The sequence below is a fragment of the Jaculus jaculus genome, chromosome 6 (assembly GCF_020740685.1).
Source record: "Jaculus jaculus isolate mJacJac1 chromosome 6, mJacJac1.mat.Y.cur, whole genome shotgun sequence".
Lineage (NCBI taxonomy): Eukaryota > Metazoa > Chordata > Mammalia > Rodentia > Dipodidae > Jaculus > Jaculus jaculus.
The window spans coordinates 98552338-98572362 of record NC_059107.1 but is presented as its reverse complement, the minus strand read 5'-3'; the positions used below and the strand labels follow the sequence as shown (position 1 = coordinate 98572362).

General features: G+C 37.0%; 1 protein-coding gene across 1 annotated transcript; it reads left to right on the top strand.

Annotated features, from left to right (window-relative positions):
* The first annotated feature begins 19089 nt into the window (after positions 1 to 19089).
* LOC101614535 (olfactory receptor 6C65) lies at positions 19090 to 20025 on the top strand. The gene has a single exon (XM_004649939.1). It carries the CDS (start codon positions 19090 to 19092, stop codon positions 20023 to 20025), a length of 936 nt encoding a protein of 311 aa, XP_004649996.1.

Genomic DNA, 20025 nt, shown 5'->3' with positions numbered 1-20025 from the left:
CCTGTTATTAGATTGGCCCCAAGATGAGTAAAATGTGGCCTTCTTTGTCATTTTTTACTACTTCTGATTTGAAGTCTATTTGTCAGATATTTGTATAGCCACACTCATTTAATTCTTATTTCCAGTTGCTTGGAAGATAATTTTCCTTCCTATCACTTGGAGGAGGTATCTATCCTTGATGGTGGTATAGGATCCATTTTTCCAATCCACCCCATTAACTTATATCTTAAAAAAAAAAAACAAAAACAAAAACAAAAAAAACCAAAAAACAGCTCTTCACTGGGTGTTTGCCTGTGAAGCCTAAGAACCCCTGTTTTAGGCTGGATTCCCCAGTATCCACATAAGCCAAAAGGTGGCACATGCATCTGGAGTTCGTTTGCTGTGGCTGGAAGCCCTGGTGTACCCATTCTCTCCCTCCCTCTGCCTCTTTCTCTCTCTCTCTGTTTGTTGTTCTCAAATAAATAAATAAGATTAAACAAAAAAAATTTTTTTTTTTTTAGTTTTTTGAGATAGGGTCTCACTTTAGCTCAGGCTGACCTGTAATTCTCTATGTAGTCTCAGGGTGGCCTAAAACTCAATTCATGGTGATCCTCTTACCTCTGCCTCCTGAGTGCTGGGATTAAAGGCATGCACCACCATGCCTGGCTTTTCATACATTTTTATGATTTTCTTTTTCATTTTCATAAGTTATCTCTTCTGGGATATTTTCTGGAAGAATCCTGTAATTCTATTTCATCCTACATTTTACTTTCTTATGAAACATTTCACTTTATGACAATTACTTCTTCTAATTCATTAATCCAAAATTTAATTAACATGCTTATTATATATATATATCCACTTCCAGAGACCAGCACTTGGAGTAAAATAAGCTTTGCATCAGTATAATTTCCTATGTGTAATTTCTGAATTGATTAATGTGTATTTATTGTTTGTCTAAATTATTCTAGATATTGTAAAAAGCTCAATTTTTACTTGTAAGAATTTTCACTGTCTCTAAAGGACACAGACATATATACCAAATATTGTTATTCAGTGTGTAATTAGTTTTATAATAAGAGCCTATAAAATATTATGGGTAGAGACTATGCTTTCTCAGGAGAACCCAACCATAATGAAAATAAAATATATTCAATGAAAGAAGAATGAGGTACAGCATTAGAAATTATTCAGGAGTATTACATAAACTTTATGTGCTACAGACTGAGTGCAACTAACAGAAAAGACCCATAAAATTTTCATCTGGGTTTAGCAAAACCTACATCACATACCTGCTGGACACTGCTTATGCAAACTTTGCATGCATTAGTTTCTCCATGTATAACATAGGAAAGATGTAACCCATTCCAAATTCAGTAAATATATGCTGTTGGAACTATTTTCCACTCAGTGAAACATAATAGTTAAAGGTCTGCAGAAGCCAAGAGCATGTTTAAATGCTTGATCTGCTAATGGCAGCAGAAGCAGTATTAACTGGAAAGATGGAAGATCAAAATATGAAAAGATACATTAGCAGGCATATTGTTTTGGGCAATGTCAGTAATTTCTAAATATGCTTAACACAAGAATTCTAGATATCTTTAATTTTGTTTTTAATTGGTATCCAATAATTGCATATATTTTGGGGTTTAGTGTAATATTCAATACATGTACACATTGTATTATAACCAAATCAGGGTATTTTGTGTATCTCTGATCTCAAACAGTCATTATTTCTTTCCACTTTTCTACATTATGATTCTTAGTGTTACATAGTTAAGATGTCTGGGATATAGTTATTTTATCTACATTGTATATGTACCTCAAGTTGTCTTAAAGTCATTATCATTACTTGATACTTCCAAATGAAGAAGTCATTGAAAGTGCCTATGAGATAGAAAGTCAATATTTACTCTTTCAAGTTAGGGATATTGGTCTTGAGCATGTCTGTGTTAGAATCAAGGATACTAGGGAATAGCAGCCATTGATTTAAAATATTTGTAAATTTTGAAGAAGCAGTATATAAATGTAATAGTGTGTGTGGTGGTTTGAATAGAATAGATGGCCCCTAACATATTCAGTTGTTTATTTGTTTGTAGTTTGCATTCTGCAGCCACCTGGCTGGAGGCAATGTCACTGGGTGGATCTTTAGGTGTGGTGGTGGGTTTCAGATTTCAATATAAAGATATGCAAAGTGTGCCTAGCTGAAGTACCTGAAGTGTGCTATGGCTTTTGACCTTTAGGCTTGTACTTCTCTCTCTCTGCTTGGTCCTGTGAAGGCAGGCCAGCTTCTTCTGCCATTTATGGAACTTCCCCTGGATCTGTAAGCTTCAATAAATATCCTTTCCTCCATAACAGTGCCTGGCCTGAAAGGTCATCTCAGTGAACCTGAATCTGTCTGCTACAGTGTGTTTAGAATATAGATAATAGAGTCAGATAACTGGAGAAAAGAATTTGGGGTTTAATTAAACTTTTATATTATAAAGATAAACAAATGGTTGCAATTTGATTTAATTTACCACTCTCAATATATGTACCTTAAATAGTCTTAAAGAAGTAGTTGCAAGGATTTCATGTCTTTCAAGGTGCACAGAAATTACCTAAATGAACAGTTACCACAAAAAGAGATTAATTGTCCAAAAAAGGATTCCATATGAACCAAGATAGAACAAGAAGCCAGAATTTTAGGGTGATTTCTGTTCGGATTATGTTCTAACCCCTTTCTGGCTTGAAAATTATTGAGGTTTATTTTAGGTATCTTTTGTTCTAAATATTCATTTCTTTCTTCTTTTTATTTTAAGCATTTTATTGCCTCCACTAAGCCCATAGAGGAATGTTGTGATTTTTTTTTGGGGGGGGTTTCAAGATAGGGTCTCACTCTAGCTCAGGCTGACTTGGAATTCACTATGTAGTCTCAGTCTGACCTTGAACTTGTGGCAATTTTTTTTACCTCTGCCTCACGAGTGCTGGGATTAAAGGCATGTGCCACCACACCCGGCTTGTTGTGCTATTTTATATATGCCCTTAAATCTCTCACATCTTCTCTTATTTATAGGTTATCTTTACCCCTATCAGAATGAAGGTTTCCTGGGATTCAGGCTGTTGTAATAACTACTATGGATATAAGACATTAGAATTGTTTGTCTGATACATACTTATAGACTTCATATAAAACCAAAGCCATACATATGTTATATTTTACCTACATTGAGCTTTAGGAATCATGGTATAGAGTTTTATTTTATTTTATATATTTTTTTTATTTATTTGAGAGAGACAGGGAGAGAGAATGGCATGCCAGTGCTTCTAACCACTGCAAACAAACTCCAGATTTATGTGCCACCATGTGCATCTGGCTTACATTGGTCTGGAGAATGCAACATAAGTCTTTAGGCTTTGCAGGCAAGTGCATTAACTGCTAAGCTTTCTTTAGCCCTAGAGTTTTAATCATAACTACAAATGGTCTGTTATTGTTTTGGACCAAAGTAACATAATACAAGCATTGGAACCTCCTGTCTTGACTCATTGTCCTCAAATATTTGAAGTTTCTACAAGACAGAACCTTCACTCTATTTGAAGTGTGACCCATTAATGGATGATCTTGTATCTCAGAACCTGAAGCTTCCCTGCTTATTTCTCAGCAACTCTATCAAGAACTATTCCCAAGTTCAACAGAATTTTTGTCTCATGTGTTCAGTGAGTTTACCATATTGTCCATTTTCAGATGTGCCCACAAGTATATTCCCAGTGTGAAAGTAGAAGAGTATGCAATAAACATCAATTGTTGATGTTACTATAGTGCACAACAATTCTGACAGTTGCTATATTCTTTTGAACATACTCTAGCAAATTAGTTGGACTTCGGGTTTTGATTTTATTAAAATTTAATACATATCTGGATAAAATAACTGTTGGATAGATAATAAAATAGAAACAGAAAAGGAAAGACAGAGAGAGAGAGAGAGAGAGAGAGAGAGAGAGAGAGAGAGATCAAGATCTGAGGGTTGTTTTTCCAATGTCTGAAAAGTTCTATTTTATTATGTGAATTAATTCTTTATTCTTTATATAAATGTATTCTCTACTTTCTGAAAGCCTTATTCATATTTTCATAATGCTAAATTATAGCACAATTTGGTTTTTAATATGAAAATATTTTTTGTCAATTCATTCTTCTTCTGAATTAACTAAGGAGCAATGGTCTCAACTTTTCTCAGACCATTTAAATGGTGAATGATATAAGTCTTCCATAAACAGGATCATGGACATATATTCACTTTTCTAATTGTCTTTATCTTCCTCATCATTGTCACCAGCATATTTTGAATATATTTGAATGCATTAATCCATATTCATTACCACTCTATTCACAGTTGCTATGAAATGGAACCTGCCCAGATGTCCAACAACAGATGAAAGAATAATGAAAATATGGGACATTTACATAATATACACAATGAAATTTTATTCAGCATAAATAAAAATGAAATTATTTTCTGAAAAAATTGATGGAATATAAAAATATACTAAATGAGTTAGTCCAAACTCAGAGAAACAAATAAAATATCTTCTTTCTTTCATATGCAGATCCTAGCTTTGAAGTTTTAGAGATTTTTTTTTTAAGTTGAAATGAGTCTCTGTAGAAGCCAGGAATCAAGAAAGGAGCCATGGGAGTTGAGGACTAAAGGGAAAAGGTATAGTAAAATACATGTGATATAAAAGTGAGGGGCAAATTCTAGATGTGGAAATTCTATGGAGTGGGGGTGATTAGGGGACTGGAGGAAGTAAAAGGGATTGCCAAAACTAAGCATGTATAAGAAGCCATATAGAGATCTACTAGCTTACAAGTTAATTAACAACATAAGTAAATTAAATCTGAAATAGCAAGGCATGGTGGTGCATGCCTTTAATTCCTGCACTTGGGAGGCAGAGGTAGGAGGATCACTGTGAGTTCAAGGCCACCCTGAGACTACATAGTGAATTCCAGGTCAGCCTGGGCTAGAGTGAGACCCTACTTCAAAAAACCCAAAAACCAAAACAAAACCAACAATAACAACAAAAATCTAAAATAAAAGGCAAAGAAAAAAGGGTTTCAATGGAGGTACTCTTATGGGTGTATAGTGTACCTCACAGAAGCTATAGGTTATTAATCAAGAATCCTAGCATCAGATGGGGGATACTTCCCTATGAATTGTTGTCCTCAAAGGTCCTAGAAGTCCCTAAAATAAATGCACTTAGTTGCCCACCGGAACTGGATGGTAGAGCCTATTGATGAATACACCAGGTGCTTTGGTTTCAGGGCATAATCAACTGAAGCTGAAACTGAACTGGAAGCCTCTTTGCTACTGGCTAGCAGTCATAGCAACAGAAGATTGTGTGCATGCTACTATGGGAGAACAGCCATCAAAACTCCTGAATGCTACAGTAATGGATTTTCTAACCAAAACATGCCCACTGGTACAATAGTGGCACAACTCTTGTGGGCAACCAAATGGTTTCTGGTTGTATTTGAAGCCTGCTCCACAGGTGGGATATCATACTTAATACTGTGAACTTGTTCAAAGCCTATGGCCAGGGAGGTCACAGGCCCTAGGAGGGAATCTGTTACTGCTGCTTTTCAAAATCGACCCATAATCCATGTGTTAGGGAACATTGCAACTGGTAAGAGCGTAAGTACAAGAGTAATGGTAAGAGTGCTTTGGAACATTGTGTTCTGGACATTATGGCTTCTTCAGTCATTAACACATATCAGTTGGAGTTACCTGAATAATACTGGAACAAGACTGGACTCATACACATTCTATAAATAGGAGAAGGGTTCATGAGACACCATTCATCTTGAGTAGCTATTGGCAGCTAGTGGGTGCAGGTGGAGGCAGAGTAATTTTATTCAGTGATGATGTTGCCCTTATTAAGTTACCCATATTCTAGTAAATTACCCTGATCCAAGCATGTGCAAGTGACTTTAACTAAACTCAGTGGGTTAAAGAAACACACATGAAATTTAGAGGGGAATAGTTGAGAAGAAGAGGGGTTACAGCAGTAGAGGGAGGGGCGTAGTATAGAGTAATGCAAGTGAATATGCTCAAATATAGTGCACAGGTGTATATTGTCAAAAATGCACTGGATAAACTAGGAATAGAAGGATTATAATAACATAAATGCTATCTCTGACAACTCTATATCAAACATTATACGAGACAGGGAAGAGCTGAGTGAATTTCCTTTAAAGTATGGAATAAGACACAGGTGCTCACATTTTACACTTTTATTGAGTATTGTATTTGAAGTAGTAACAGAATAATAAGACAAAGGATGCAAACAGGAAATGAGGAAGCCAAATTAGCTCTGTTTTCAGATGACATAATTCTATATTTGAAAGAACCTAAAATCGTAATGTAACACTTATTCCTATCTGGGAAACATATTCAGCCAAGCAGCACAATACAAAATCAACATAAAAAATCAGTGACTTTTCTATGTACTAAAAATAAACTTGCTCAGAAAGAAATCAGGAGAAATCCCATTCACAACAGCTTCAAAACTACTTAGTGATATACCTAGTCAAAAAGGTGAAAAGCCTCTATAATGAAAAGTTTAAAACTGGGGGCTGGAAAGATGGCTTAGTGTTTAGGACATTTGCCTGCAAACCCTAATGACCTAGGTTTGATTCCCCAGTACCTATGTAAAGCCAGATGCACAAAGTAGTGCATTCATCTGGACTTCTTTTGCAGTGGCTAGATGCCCTGGTGTGTACATTCTCTCTCTCACTGTCTTTGTAAGTTTCTTCTTGTAAATAAATAAATGAAGAAATAAGTTAGAAAACCCTAGAAGATGGAAAAACCCCACAATGTTCATAGAGTGATAGAATTAGTATTGTGTAAATGGCTATATTATAGAAAGCTGTTTTTATAGATTTGATGTGATCCCTATCAAAAGTTTAATGACATTATTGGGCTGGAGAGATGGTTTAGTAGTAGGTAAGGTGCTTGCCTGCAAAGCCAAAGGATCCAGATTCAATTTCCCAGGACCCACTAAGCCAGATACACAAGGTGGTATGTCCCCTTGGAGTTTGTTTTGCATTCTTTCTCTTCCTCTCTGCCTCTTTCTCTTTCAAATGAATAAAAATAAAATAAAATATTAAAAATGTTAATGTTCCATTCCACTGAGCAGATCACTTAGCCAAATCAAGAGCAGTTGGTTTCCCCCCCTGGCTATGTGCCACTATTGCAGTTGTGTGAGCATCACATCAAGTTGTTTGCTGCTAAGTAGGTTAGACCATGAGTTGCTTGGACAGATATTGGTCATTTTACCCCAGTCGCTCATGTAGCACTTTCTGGCACTAGAGGTACTAACTGTATGGGGTCTGACTCTCTTCCAGCTTCTAGCTATGTCACTCCTTGTTATGTGCCAACAGCACATGGTGTCATCATCAGTAGGGTCTTGCCACTAACCTTTGGTGGGTCATCAAATACTCTGACAGAAATCTCTCTTCTTTAGGGAAATCTTGTATGTCTCTCTGATCAAGAGCTCGTTGTGGATGATAGACACCTGCTGGTACTGGGAGTTACAGGTCAGCACCCAAGAAGAGAGGGAAATAAAAAAGATATGTATTATAAAAAGAGATGGAGAAGTGAGAGAGAAGAGGGAGGGAGAGAGAGAGAGAGAGGCAGTAGAAGATTAAGGTCAGTCTTCATCATACCCTGTCCAAGGACTAGTGACTCAGGTGTTCCCTCTAAGGGCCTGGTGAAGGTTCAACCATTTGGTCTGTCTTTTAGGATGTAGAATTTTATGGTACCAATGCCGTTTGGGTCCAGAGTTGTGTCCCCACCTCCTCCCTCATCCTCCCCACCCTCCCTATGGTCTGGTCCTCGAGATGCTTGCTAGGTATGTCAGCATCTTGGGTAGGATCAGCTCACGTAGCTGACATATGTGATAGGCGACTCAAGGCCGAGACAATAGGGATGGAAGGGTTTGGGGGAAGGGGAGGGGTTGGTTGGAGAGACCTATGAAGTCCCCAAAACAAGGCAAGTGTCTTTCAAAGCACATGATTATCTGCTGAGGCAAAAGCTAAGATACTATTGCCGAAGACAACATATGCTGCTGACACAGAGCATGGAGAGACCTGGCTGGAATTCAGAAGAGAGTCCGTCCCCAGACAGTCAGCAGATCTAGTGCTGGAAAGCACTTCATGTCCTACTGGGTGAAAGTGGTCAACAACAGTCTGAGTAACCAAAGGTCTAAGCTATTCAGAAGCAAATACCCTGGCAGGATGTTCATGCCAGTGCAATAGTGAAACACAGTCTCAGTGGGCAACCAATAGCTTTCTGATTGGCTAAGAGATCCACTTAGTGTAAAGGAACCCATATCTGGAATTGGGAACCAGATCAAGCCTATAGAGACAAAGATTATGCTCTCCAGTGTCTAGTTCTCACTAGTCTTTGGCTAAAAGAGGGGTTACCTACATCAAATTCTCCCTAAATTAATAATGCTTATCCCATTTGAACTATGCTGACGTCACATTCCATTGGAGAATTTGTTATTCTTTTTCAGAAGCTAGCAAGAACCGAGGAGATAAACTACCTTTCTTGTTTAGCCACACCACTACTGAAACCACAGAGGAATTGGGGAAATGAGCAAGAGTGCTGCTTCCACACTGTACCTGATAATCAGTGCCATAGTGAAGGAGACAGACCCTGAGGATACTCAACACTTACCAAAGCAGTGATCCAGGGACTCCTAAGAGCTCATTACTGAAGTAGACTTAGAACACACCCACCAGGGATCAGAAAATTTTGTGGAAGAGGGGAGCAAAAGATTGTAAGAGCCATAGGTTGAGACATCATACCCAGAGGCATTTTCCTCCCCACAGAAAAAAATACCTGAGTGCTGCTCCCTCAACACATAACCCACAACCCCATAGGGAATACCTGCAACCCCACTAAGGATGGTCCCCAGTGGAATGGGGGCAGGGATGAAGGAAGAGAAGGTACCAACACATAATGTATCCAGACAACATATATTTTTAATTATAAAACATTTCCCACAAGTGACTTTTCATCGAGTCATGAAATGTAAAATAGAAAGAAAGGAACACTGAGGTCACTCTGAGACAATAACTATCTCCTTCAGTGACAAAATTTGTGAACTAGAAAATACACATTATGGCCATGGAGGACAAACAGAAAAGACACTGATGCTATTGCCTTGTTTTTTTAGATTGTCTATTTTGAGGCATCTCTTCAGAAGACCAGGTGGCAGATCTAATACAATACAACAAATAAAAAGACAAACTAATAAAAAGGTAAGAATGGGAATTTCAAGATATTTGGGACACTATGAAAAGATCAAACACAAGAATTCAGGGTATAGTAGAAGGAGAAGAATTTCAATACAAAGGCATAGTAGGCATTTTCAACAAAATCATAGAAGAAAACTTCCCCAAAATTGGGAAAGAGATACAAATGCAGATACAGCAAGTCTTTAGAACACCAAACAGACAAAACCTGGAAAGACCCTCTCCTTGCCATATTATAATTAAACTACCAAACACACACATCAAAGAAATATATTGGAAGCAGTTGGAGAGAAAAATCAAGTCACACACAAAGGGAAGCCCATCAGGATCACAGCAGATTAATCAACACAAATTTTAAAAGCCTGAAGGGCTTAGAATGATGTATTCCAAGTTCTGAAAGATAACAAGTGTCAACCAAGTTTAATTTATCCTGCAAAGCTATCCATTCAAATAGATGGAGGACATTCCACAACAAAAGTAAGCTCAAGGAATATTTGAAGACAAAACCAGTTATACAGAAAATACTTGAAAGGAGCCTCCATGCTGAAGAGAAAGAAAAGCACACATATAAGGATCCTGCTTAAAACAAACCATACTCAAATACTAGTTAATATAAGAGAGCAAAGGTAAAAATAGAAGAACTACAAAACAAGAGCAATGGCAAAATATACATACCTTTCAGTAATAACTGTTAATATCAATGGCCCAATGTCCCAAGCAAAAGACATGACCCATATACCTCAACAAGGAGAGGCCAGGGGGAGGGGCTAGGACATGGAGGAGGCTAACCATGGTACTAACTTGACAGTATTCACTGAGTACAAAACTAATTAATAAAAAGAACGATAAAAAAAGAAAATAAAATTAAGTTAAGACCACCTTGTCTAAAAAGTATATGTAATCCTATTCAAAAATGAGAGTCAATAAAACAGCTAAAGATCAAAAAAAAAAAAAAAAAGACAAAGGTTTGCAAACTGGGTTAAGAAGCAGGATCCTTCCATTTGTTTCCTCCAAGAAACTTACCTTTATACAAAGGATGGGCACTATCTTAGGGTGGAAGGTTGGAAAATGGTGTTTCAAGCAAATGGGCCTAGAAAACAAGCAGAGGTCACTATCCTAATATCTGACAGGGTAAACTTCAGACCAACATTAGTTAGGAAAGATAAAGAAGGTCACTTTATATTAATTAAAGGAACACTCTAACATGAGGACATTTTACTCCTAAATATATGTGCACCTAATATGGGGGTTCCAAATGTCATCAAACAAACACTATTAGAACTAAGGTCACTGATAATACCAACTACAGTTGTAGTGGGTGACTTCGCTCTCATCAACTGGCAGGTCATCCCAGCAAAAAATAAACAGAGATGTGCCTGGATTAAATGAGATCATAGATCAAGTGGACGTAACAGATATATACAGGACATTTCAGCCAAATGCTACAAAATATGCATTCTTTTCAGCAGCACATGGTACATTCTCTAAAATAGACCATATATTAGGATACAAAGCAAATCTTAACAAATATAGGAAAATTGAAATAATTCTTTACACTCTGTATAATCACAATGGGATTACAAACTACAAATCAATAGAAAGAAAAGCTATAGAGCATAAATAAAATCATGGAAACTAAACAATACACTACTAAATGATGTATGGGTCAATGAAGAAATCAAGAAGGAAATAAAATAATTTAGAGTCAAATGATAATGAGAACACAACATACCAAAACCTTTGGAACACAATGAAGGCAGCCCTCAGAGGGAAATATATATCTTTAAGTGTCTATATTAGGAAATTAGAAAGGCCACAAGTAAACATCTTAATGTTTAACCTTAAGGCCTTAGGGAAAAACAAAAAAAGAACAAGGCAAACCAAAATCAGTGGACAGGAAGAAATAATAAAGATTAGGGCAAAAATTAATGAAACCGAACCACCTCCCAAAAAGCCAAAGAATCAATGAAGCAAATCATGATGAGATTGACCACTGAAACAGACCTATAACAAGTATGCAGATCCAAGAATTTATAAAACATCTCTCACATTAAAAAAGTTCAGGCCGAGCCCGGCGTGGTGGCGCACGCCTTTAATCCCAGCACTCAGGAGGCAGAGGTAGGAGGATTGCCATGAGTTCAAGGCCACCCTGAGATGACAGAGTTAATTCCAGGTCAGCCTGGACCAGAGTGAGACCCTATCTCGAAAAACAAAAACAAAAACAAAAACAAACACAAAAACAAACAAAAAAAAAAGTTCAGGCCCAGATGGATTCCTTGGTGAACTTTACCAGACCTTCATGGAAGATCTAACACCAATGCTTCTTAAACATTTGTATAAAATAAAAAATGAAGGAATCCTACTGAACTCCTTCTATGAAGCTAGCATTACCCTGATACCAAAACCAGAAAGATAGAACAACAAAAAAAATTATAGACCTATCTCCATGAATATAGATGCAAAAATTCTCAACACAATATTGGCAAAGAGAATACAAGAATATATTGGATAGGAATAGATCAAGTTATCATTTTCAGATGAGATGATTCTATACATAAATGACCCTAAAAACTCTACCAGCAAACTGGTAGATTTCATAAATCTCTATAGCCATGTAGCAGGATACAAATAAACACAGAGAAATCAGTAGCTTTCCTATATGCTAATAACAAACATGCAGAGGATGAAATCAAGGAATCTGATTCACAGTCTCTCAAAAAACAAATAAAGTACCTTGGAATAAATTCAACCAATGAAGTGAACAGTCTCTACAATGAGAACTTTAAATACTCAAGTGAGAAATTCCAGAAGGCACAAAGAAATGGAAAAACATCCCAAAACTAATTAATAAAAAGAATGATTCTTGGATCAGAAAAATCAATATTGCGAAAATGGCAATCTTACCAAAAACAATCTACACATTTAATGCAATCCCCATTAAAATTCCAATGGCATTCTTCACAGAAATAGAGAAAAAAATCTCAAAATTCATTTGGAACCACAAAAAACCTCGAATAGCCAAAACAATTTTGAGCAACAAAAATAAAGCTGGTGATATCACCATACCTGATTTTAAGCTATATTAAAAAGCCATAGTAACAAAAACAGCTTGGTACTGGAACATAGACAGACATGTAGAGCAATTTAACAGAATAGAGGACCCAGATGTAAGTCTTGGTAGCTATACCCACTTGATCTATGGCAAAAATGCCAAAAATACTCATTGGAGAAAAGACAGCCTCTTCAACAAATGGTACTGGGTAAACTGGATATGTATCTGTAGAAGGATCAAAGTAGAACTTTATCTCTCCCCATGCACAATAATTAAGTCCAGATTGATCAAAAGCCTTAATATCAGACCCCAAAGTCTGAAACTGCTCAAGGAAAAAATAGGGGAAAACCTTAAACATATTGGTATATGCAAAGACTTCTTAATATAACCCTAGTTTCTCAGGAAATAAAACCATGGATCAACTGTTGGGACCTCATCAAATCACAAAGCTTTTGTACAGCAAAGGACACTGTGAATAGAGCAAAAAGGCAACCTAGAGAATGAGAGAAAATCTTTGCCAGCTATAATCTGACAGAGGATTAATATCCAGGAAATACAAAGAACTCAAAAAATTAAATAGTAAGAAATCAAACAACCCAATTAAAAAAATGTGCTATGGAACTAAATAGAGAGTTCTCAAAAGAAGCAATACAGATGGAATATGAACAACTATAAAAATGTTCTACGTCCCTAGTCATCAGCAAAAGGCAGATTACAACTACATTGAGATTCCATCTCACTTCCATCAGCTTGTCTACCATCATGAAAACAAATAACCATAAATGCTGGTGCGGATGTGGAAAAAGAGGAACACTTATACACTCTTGGAAGGAATGCAATCTTGTCCAGCCATTGTGGAAATTAGTGTGGAGGTTCCTAAGACAGCTAAAAATGGATCTACCATATGACCCAGCTATAGCACTCCTAGGCATATATCCTAAGGCATCATCTCACCTTAGAGATACGTGCTCAACCATGTTTATTGCTGCTCTATTCACAGTAGCTAGGTAGTGGAACCAGCCTACATGTCCCTCAACTGATGAGTGGATAATGAAGATATGGCACCTTTGCACAGTGGAGTTTGACTCAGCAATAAATAATACATGAAGTTCTGGTATTTGCAGGAAAATGACGGATCTGGAAAGGATTATACTTAGTGAGGTAACCCAGGCCCAGAAAGCCAAACATCACATGTTCTCTCTCATATGTGGATCCTAGCTACAAATGATTGAACTTCTATGTGCATAGGAATAAAACTCAGTAGCAAAGGCCATTAAGCTAGAAAGGAGATATAAATGGAATAGAAAGGGAAGGATGGAGAACTTAATAGGATGGTATTGTATATATGTAAGTAGAAGAATGGATTAATGGGGGTGAAAATGTCTAAGTGAGGTCAGGGGAAGAGACTGAATAAAGGAAAGGTGGAGGGAGGACTAATCAAAATCTAATAGGATATAAATAACTCATATGAAAGGCTATTTTTAAAAATATTTTTATTAATTAGTTTTGTATTCAGCAAAAAAAGTCAGTTTGGTACCATTATTAGGCTCATCTGTGACTTACCCCCTCCCCTCGGCCCCTCCTTGTTGAGGTATATGGGTCATGCATTGTGGAGTTAGCCCACAGTTATGGGTAAGATAAATGTCTCTGCATATCATGACCCAACATGTGGCTATGACATTCTTTCTGCCACCTCTTCAGCAAAATTTCCCTGAGCTATGTTGGGTTTATTTTTGGTCTGCTTCAGGGATGAGGTGTTGGGGCCTCTGGGTCTCTGGCTCTCTGATTTGGTAGAGGGTGCTGTTTTCCTGGTGAACTGGATACCAGCACAAGGGGGAAGGAGATCAACACAGTGAAAGGCTATTTTTTTTTTTGGACAATGAAGCTCTCAGAAGCCATCGATTGTTACTAGAAAATTTTCAGTGCCAGGAATGGGATACCTTCCAGTGAATTGTTGGCCAGGGAGGTCCCTGATACCCCCAAAACATACAGGCCACTGCTGAGATCCTTGCTTTCCCACCAGGAATAGATGATAAGACTCTATTGGTGAAGACTCCACATACTTGGGCTGTAAGGTCACTAAGAAATTCCACTGGAGCTGGCCTGGAAACATCTTTCATGTAGCAAGGTGGCAGAAAGCTGGGAAAATCTGTGCTGCATGCAGTTCAATGGGAGAGAGAGAAATCACCAGTGAAGATACTCAACAGTGGACACTGCAAGCCTTACATTTGGCCAGCAAGGCCAAATGAACCAATGAGTGCAACAGCGGCATGTCTGTTATGGGAGAAACTATTCGCTCTCTAATTAGACTGTAGGCCCGCTCCATTGGAGGGAATACATCCCTGATACTGAAAGCCTAAAACAGGGCTAGTCTTGAGCCCTAGAGGTGTAACATCTCCTAGTGTCTGGCTAAATGTATATACTATGCTCACCAAACTGCCCAGTAAGCACTTCACTTAATGTCCATACCCCTATATTAATGCTACTCTCACATTTGGTTAGAGAAGCTTCTCTTTTCAGATGGAAGTGACCTTTGAATGACTCCGAAAGCACCATGGTCCTGAGAAGGAGCGATAGAAGAGTGCTCAGCACTGAAACATCTCTATCACACCTTCCAAGGCTCAGGGTCCATTGTGGAAGAGGTGGCAGAAAGAATGTAAGAGCCAAAGGAAGGGTAGGACTCCTTACTATGTGCTCCTCCAGACACTAAATGGCCTGGATATCCATGACCTAGCAGTGCCTGACACTACCTATATAAGAACATCGTAATAGGAGGAAAAGATTTTGACATCAAAATAAGAGAAACTGATTGAGACTGGGAGGAGATATGATGGAGAATAGAGTTTCAAAGGGGAAAATGGGAAGAGGGAGGGAATTACCATGGGATATTGTTTACAATTATGAAAGTTGTCAATACAAGAAATAAATAAATGAAATGAAAATGAGGTCTCCATAGTACTCTACTGTCTCATTTTTCCCCTTCCTTTCTTCCTTTCTCCTTCCTTCCTTCCTTCCTTCCTTCCTTCCTTCCTTCCTTCCTTCCTTCCTTCCTTCCTTCCTTCTTCTTTCCTGTATTTGTCTTTCATGTCCCTTCTCTTCTTTTGATCTCTCCAACCTTCTATCCTTCTGTCTTTCCTTATTCCATGTATTTTTATGGTAAAAAATTCATTGCTTCAAGTCTACAAACAACATTATATGCAATGCAGTATTAAAACTGTTGAATTTCTCCATCTATTGCTAAATTCAACTCTATAACTTGAAATATTTTGGTCCTCATTTTCCCCATTTTGGCCTCATAGAGTAATCCACTTACTGTTCAAAATTCAAGGGATTCTGTGGCTGACCTGAGTTCAAGAATGAGATCGTGTTTTAGGTAAACTCACACTCTCAGGATAGAGAAGCCTGTGTTCATTAAAAGTCTGAATCCTTTAGGCTAAAAACCTACTTCAGACTAAACACTGAAATACCCTATCATGTGTAATGCTTTTTACCTATCCTCTCTAAATGCTCAGATGGCACATATTTCCATTAAAGAATCTGTAATATTTTGTTAATTCATTTAATTAGAATATATGGTCACTCCAAATAACTTCAGGTCTACCCAGAAAAAGTTTTCCTTGTTCTCACTTATATAAGGAATCTTTAGTTGGGATTTATTTCATGCCATAATTACATTCCAACTTCATAGTTCCTGTTTTCTTATTGATAATTACTAAAGGGCCAAAGTAAGTCTCTTATCATTTCAAATAGTAAGTGGAAGAATAAATTAAAGCAATTACTCAGCAAGCAATCATTATTTCATCAACCTTTCTCTTTGCTTCATGTGAAAACTAACAATCTAGGTGAAATTCTGTATTCCTCTAAGACCTAATGGTTCCCAATGGAACCTTATTAAAATGTTACCAAAAATAATTAGCTATAGATATGCAAGACTTTCTGTCTCAAGGGATGTATATCCTATTTGTCCTGGTCAAGATGACTTCTTCTAATACATAATTCAAAAACATACATATTTTGTCTGCTTATTTTGGAGAAAATATTTTTTTTAAAAAATATCAGTAAGCAATGTTAGAAAGAAATTATGAAATTAATAACATTTAAATTCCAAGAAAAAATTGGAAGTATGCTGCTGGATGTTTCTTATCTTTACCAGTTGGACTTTGGACTGAGAATTGTATGGGGTTTGGAAAATGAGATCTGGACAAAGCCTTGTAGTTTTAATAAGTGAGTGACTGCATGAAAGTAAAATAGTTTGAAAAAAGGTATAAGTTACCCTTTTCTACCTCAGTCATCACATTTCTTATGTTATAGATAATAAGAAATTTAGACAATGATGTGCCCAACCTAAAAGTGAGTATATTTATTTGGTCTATAACCACCATGCTACTTAGTTTGCTACATTGGAACTCTATAGTAAATCTCTTTGAAATATATCATAAAGTCATTTTTTCAATTCTTATACTATTTTTTCTGCCTAGATCTTTCTGTATTTGCCATAGCTAAGTTAAGACATGTATACTGCCTACCGCAGTAAGTAGTTATATAGCATTTTCTTTGGTAAACTTCAGTAGTATTACTATAGGCATGGCACAGTAAACTATTTCAGTCCCATTAGTGCAACTGATAGTGCCATGCACTTCAACAGTTCATTAACTCAGACAACCTTTGCGACTCACTGAAGAATCAGCCATCTGGCTTCCTTGCTCTAGAACTAGTACTAGTATTTATGTAAATCTGGACAGTATCTTTAAAGACTGAGTACCTGTCTTGTCGCACTTCTAAAATTCTTACTGCATAAGATTTCCATTTTACTAGTACACACTAAAACATCTGTTAAGACTGATAAACTCAGAAAATGGACATATAGATGCAGGTCTGAGCCCCGAGAACAAAAGCAAGTTACTGAATATCAAGACCAGTATATAAAAGGTTGCATGGTTATTATTCAATAGTTGTTCCATTATTTCATTCATGAACTAAATTTGAAGCCATATATGTTCTGAAGATTGTAGATGATGTAGCGGAAAACAAACGTAGATGCTACCCTCTATGCAGACAGTATGAAGGTGACCTTGCGCTTGTCAGTGTCCTGATTTGCAAAACTAGTTTCTTCATGCGCTTTCTAAGAGAGTGATGACCATATTGGTCTTTTCTCTATTTATAAGAAAGGAGAGTGGAATAAGGCATTATATTTTATATTATGTGATTATGTTATTTCTATTGTTAGTATATTTCTTGTACTTCTATTTATCACATTTTTTGAAATAAAAGGGTTATCAGATTATTGGCTTTTCAAAGCAAAGTTTGATGAATGCTGCCATGAAAAAAAAAAGGTGAAATAGTTTATTTAGTCTTATGGGAATTAATTTGATATGATTGACAGTATTTGAGAATTCATATTGAAACTTTAATATATGATCTTATTAAAGGTTGACATTGTGTTTGTGTCTATTTCAATAGACTTAATGTTGCATGATAAGAAGATGGATTTCAATTAATTTGCCAATATTGCAGTATTTTCTGTTTAATTTTTTTCTATGAACTTAAAACAAACTTAAATGGAGAGTCATTTAGAATTCTGGTTGAAGATCAGTACTACTATAATCCTAGCACTAAGGCGGATGAGAGATGATCTTCAAGTCTGTGGTTAGCTTGGTCTACTAATGAGTTCCGGACTACTAAGCCAACACCTAGACCCTGTTTCAGAAACAAAACCAAACACAAACAGACCGAGTTTCCTGAGTGTGGTTGTTCATGCTTGTAATCCCATATAGACTGAGGCAGGAGGCTAGAGAGCAGGAGGCCAGTATGGACTATGTAACAACAGCAACAACAAAATTAAATTGTAAGTCAAAATAAGCTTGACAACATGTATGCACAGACTCTCGTTAGATCTCCATTATCTGGAAAACATTCACCCAGCCATGGCTTTACTCAGACATGCTGACATGAGTTGGTCACCAGTTCTCATTTCCAGTGCCTGAGCATATTGTGAGGGAATGTTCTTCCTGGATAATTTGAAATTCTTAATTTCAAAAGCAGTTTGTGCATACTGCAAGTTCCAGAATATAACGTTCCGCCTACTTTTTATGTGCCCAACACAAAATTCTAGCAGGCAGAGGGCTTCCATGAAGACTCTAGGAGCTGAGAGATCCAGAGCAGAAAGTAAGATGTTGAGAAGCAGAGGCACGGAAGGTAAAATCTGGCTGTGGTGAAAGGCAGCTTGTGTGTGGCACTGTGGTGTCAAAATTAAGATCTAAACATGAAGTTATAGCCTGCAGTAATGTGCTCTGTCTTTGTGTAAGACTCTGGGTTCAACTCTTGGCATTGAAAGCAAACCAAAATGGGGCTGTTGATGTACACATGTGATAAGCTATATATGCCAAGAATGCATCTACCCTGAGGTTTGCTTGAACACATAGAATTTTCTATTACTGTTCTTTAATAAAGAGTATATTTAAAACAAAAAAAACACAAAATAAGCTTGATAATGACAACAATCAATTATTTTTATGCTGAACAAATTTTGAAATTGCTATGTATGTATGTTATAGGCACAAGGAAACATTTTTTTTTTTTCCCCATTCTGAAGCACAATTTTAGCTTTCAGTTCTGATGGTTAGCTTTTTTGCCACTTTTTATTGGTGGCACCTGGTGAAAGCTTTCTTTATGTAAAGTACAAAAACACACTACTAGCATCTTTGAAATCGTATCAAAATTTAATGTTCTTTTTTATCCACAGCCATCAGAATTCAGATTAGCCATGAAAAATAGGACATCAATTACAGAATTTATTCTTCTGGGAATTACAGATGATCCAGAGCTACAAGTTGTCACATTCTTCTTTATGTTGCTCACATACTTACTGAGTGTAAGTGGAAACATGACTATCATTGTATTAACATTGTCAAATGTTCATTTGAAAACTCCCATGTATTTTTTCCTCAGGAATTTCTCTTTCTTAGAAATTTCATTTACAACAGTCTGCATCCCTAGGTTTCTGATTAGCATTGCTACAGGGAATAAAATTATTTCCTATAATGCTTGCATGACACAAGTATTTTTTATGATCCTTCTGGGGGCGACAGAATTTTTTCTTCTGGCTGCAATGTCCTATGATCGCTACGTGGCCATTTGTAAACCTCTGCATTATACAACTATCATGAACAACAAAGTCTGCAATTATCTTATAATCACCTCCTGGTTAGCTGGTTTCCTCATCATCTTCCCCCCAGTGATTATGGGCCTCCAACTGGAATTCTGCAACTCCAACATTATTGACCACTTCTCCTGTGACTCTTCTCCCCTGCTGCTCATTGCCTGCACAGACACAAAGGTCCTAGAGCTTATGGCATTTTTCTTAGCAGTGTTCACACTCATGGTCACTTTGGCCTTAGTGATTCTCTCCTACATGCTTATTCTAAGAACAATTCTGAAGATCCCCTCTGCCCAGCAAAGGAAAAAGGCCTTTTCCACTTGTTCCTCCCATATGGTTGTGGTTTCTATTTCTTATGGAAGCTGTATGTTTATGTATGTAAAAACATCTGCCAAAGAGCGTGTGGCTCTAAACAAAGGGGTAGCTATACTTAACACTTCTGTGGCTCCCATGCTGAACCCCTTTATTTATACATTAAGGAACCAGCAGGTCAAACAGGCTCTTAAGGATTTCACAAAAAGAATGTTATCAAACAATCACTAA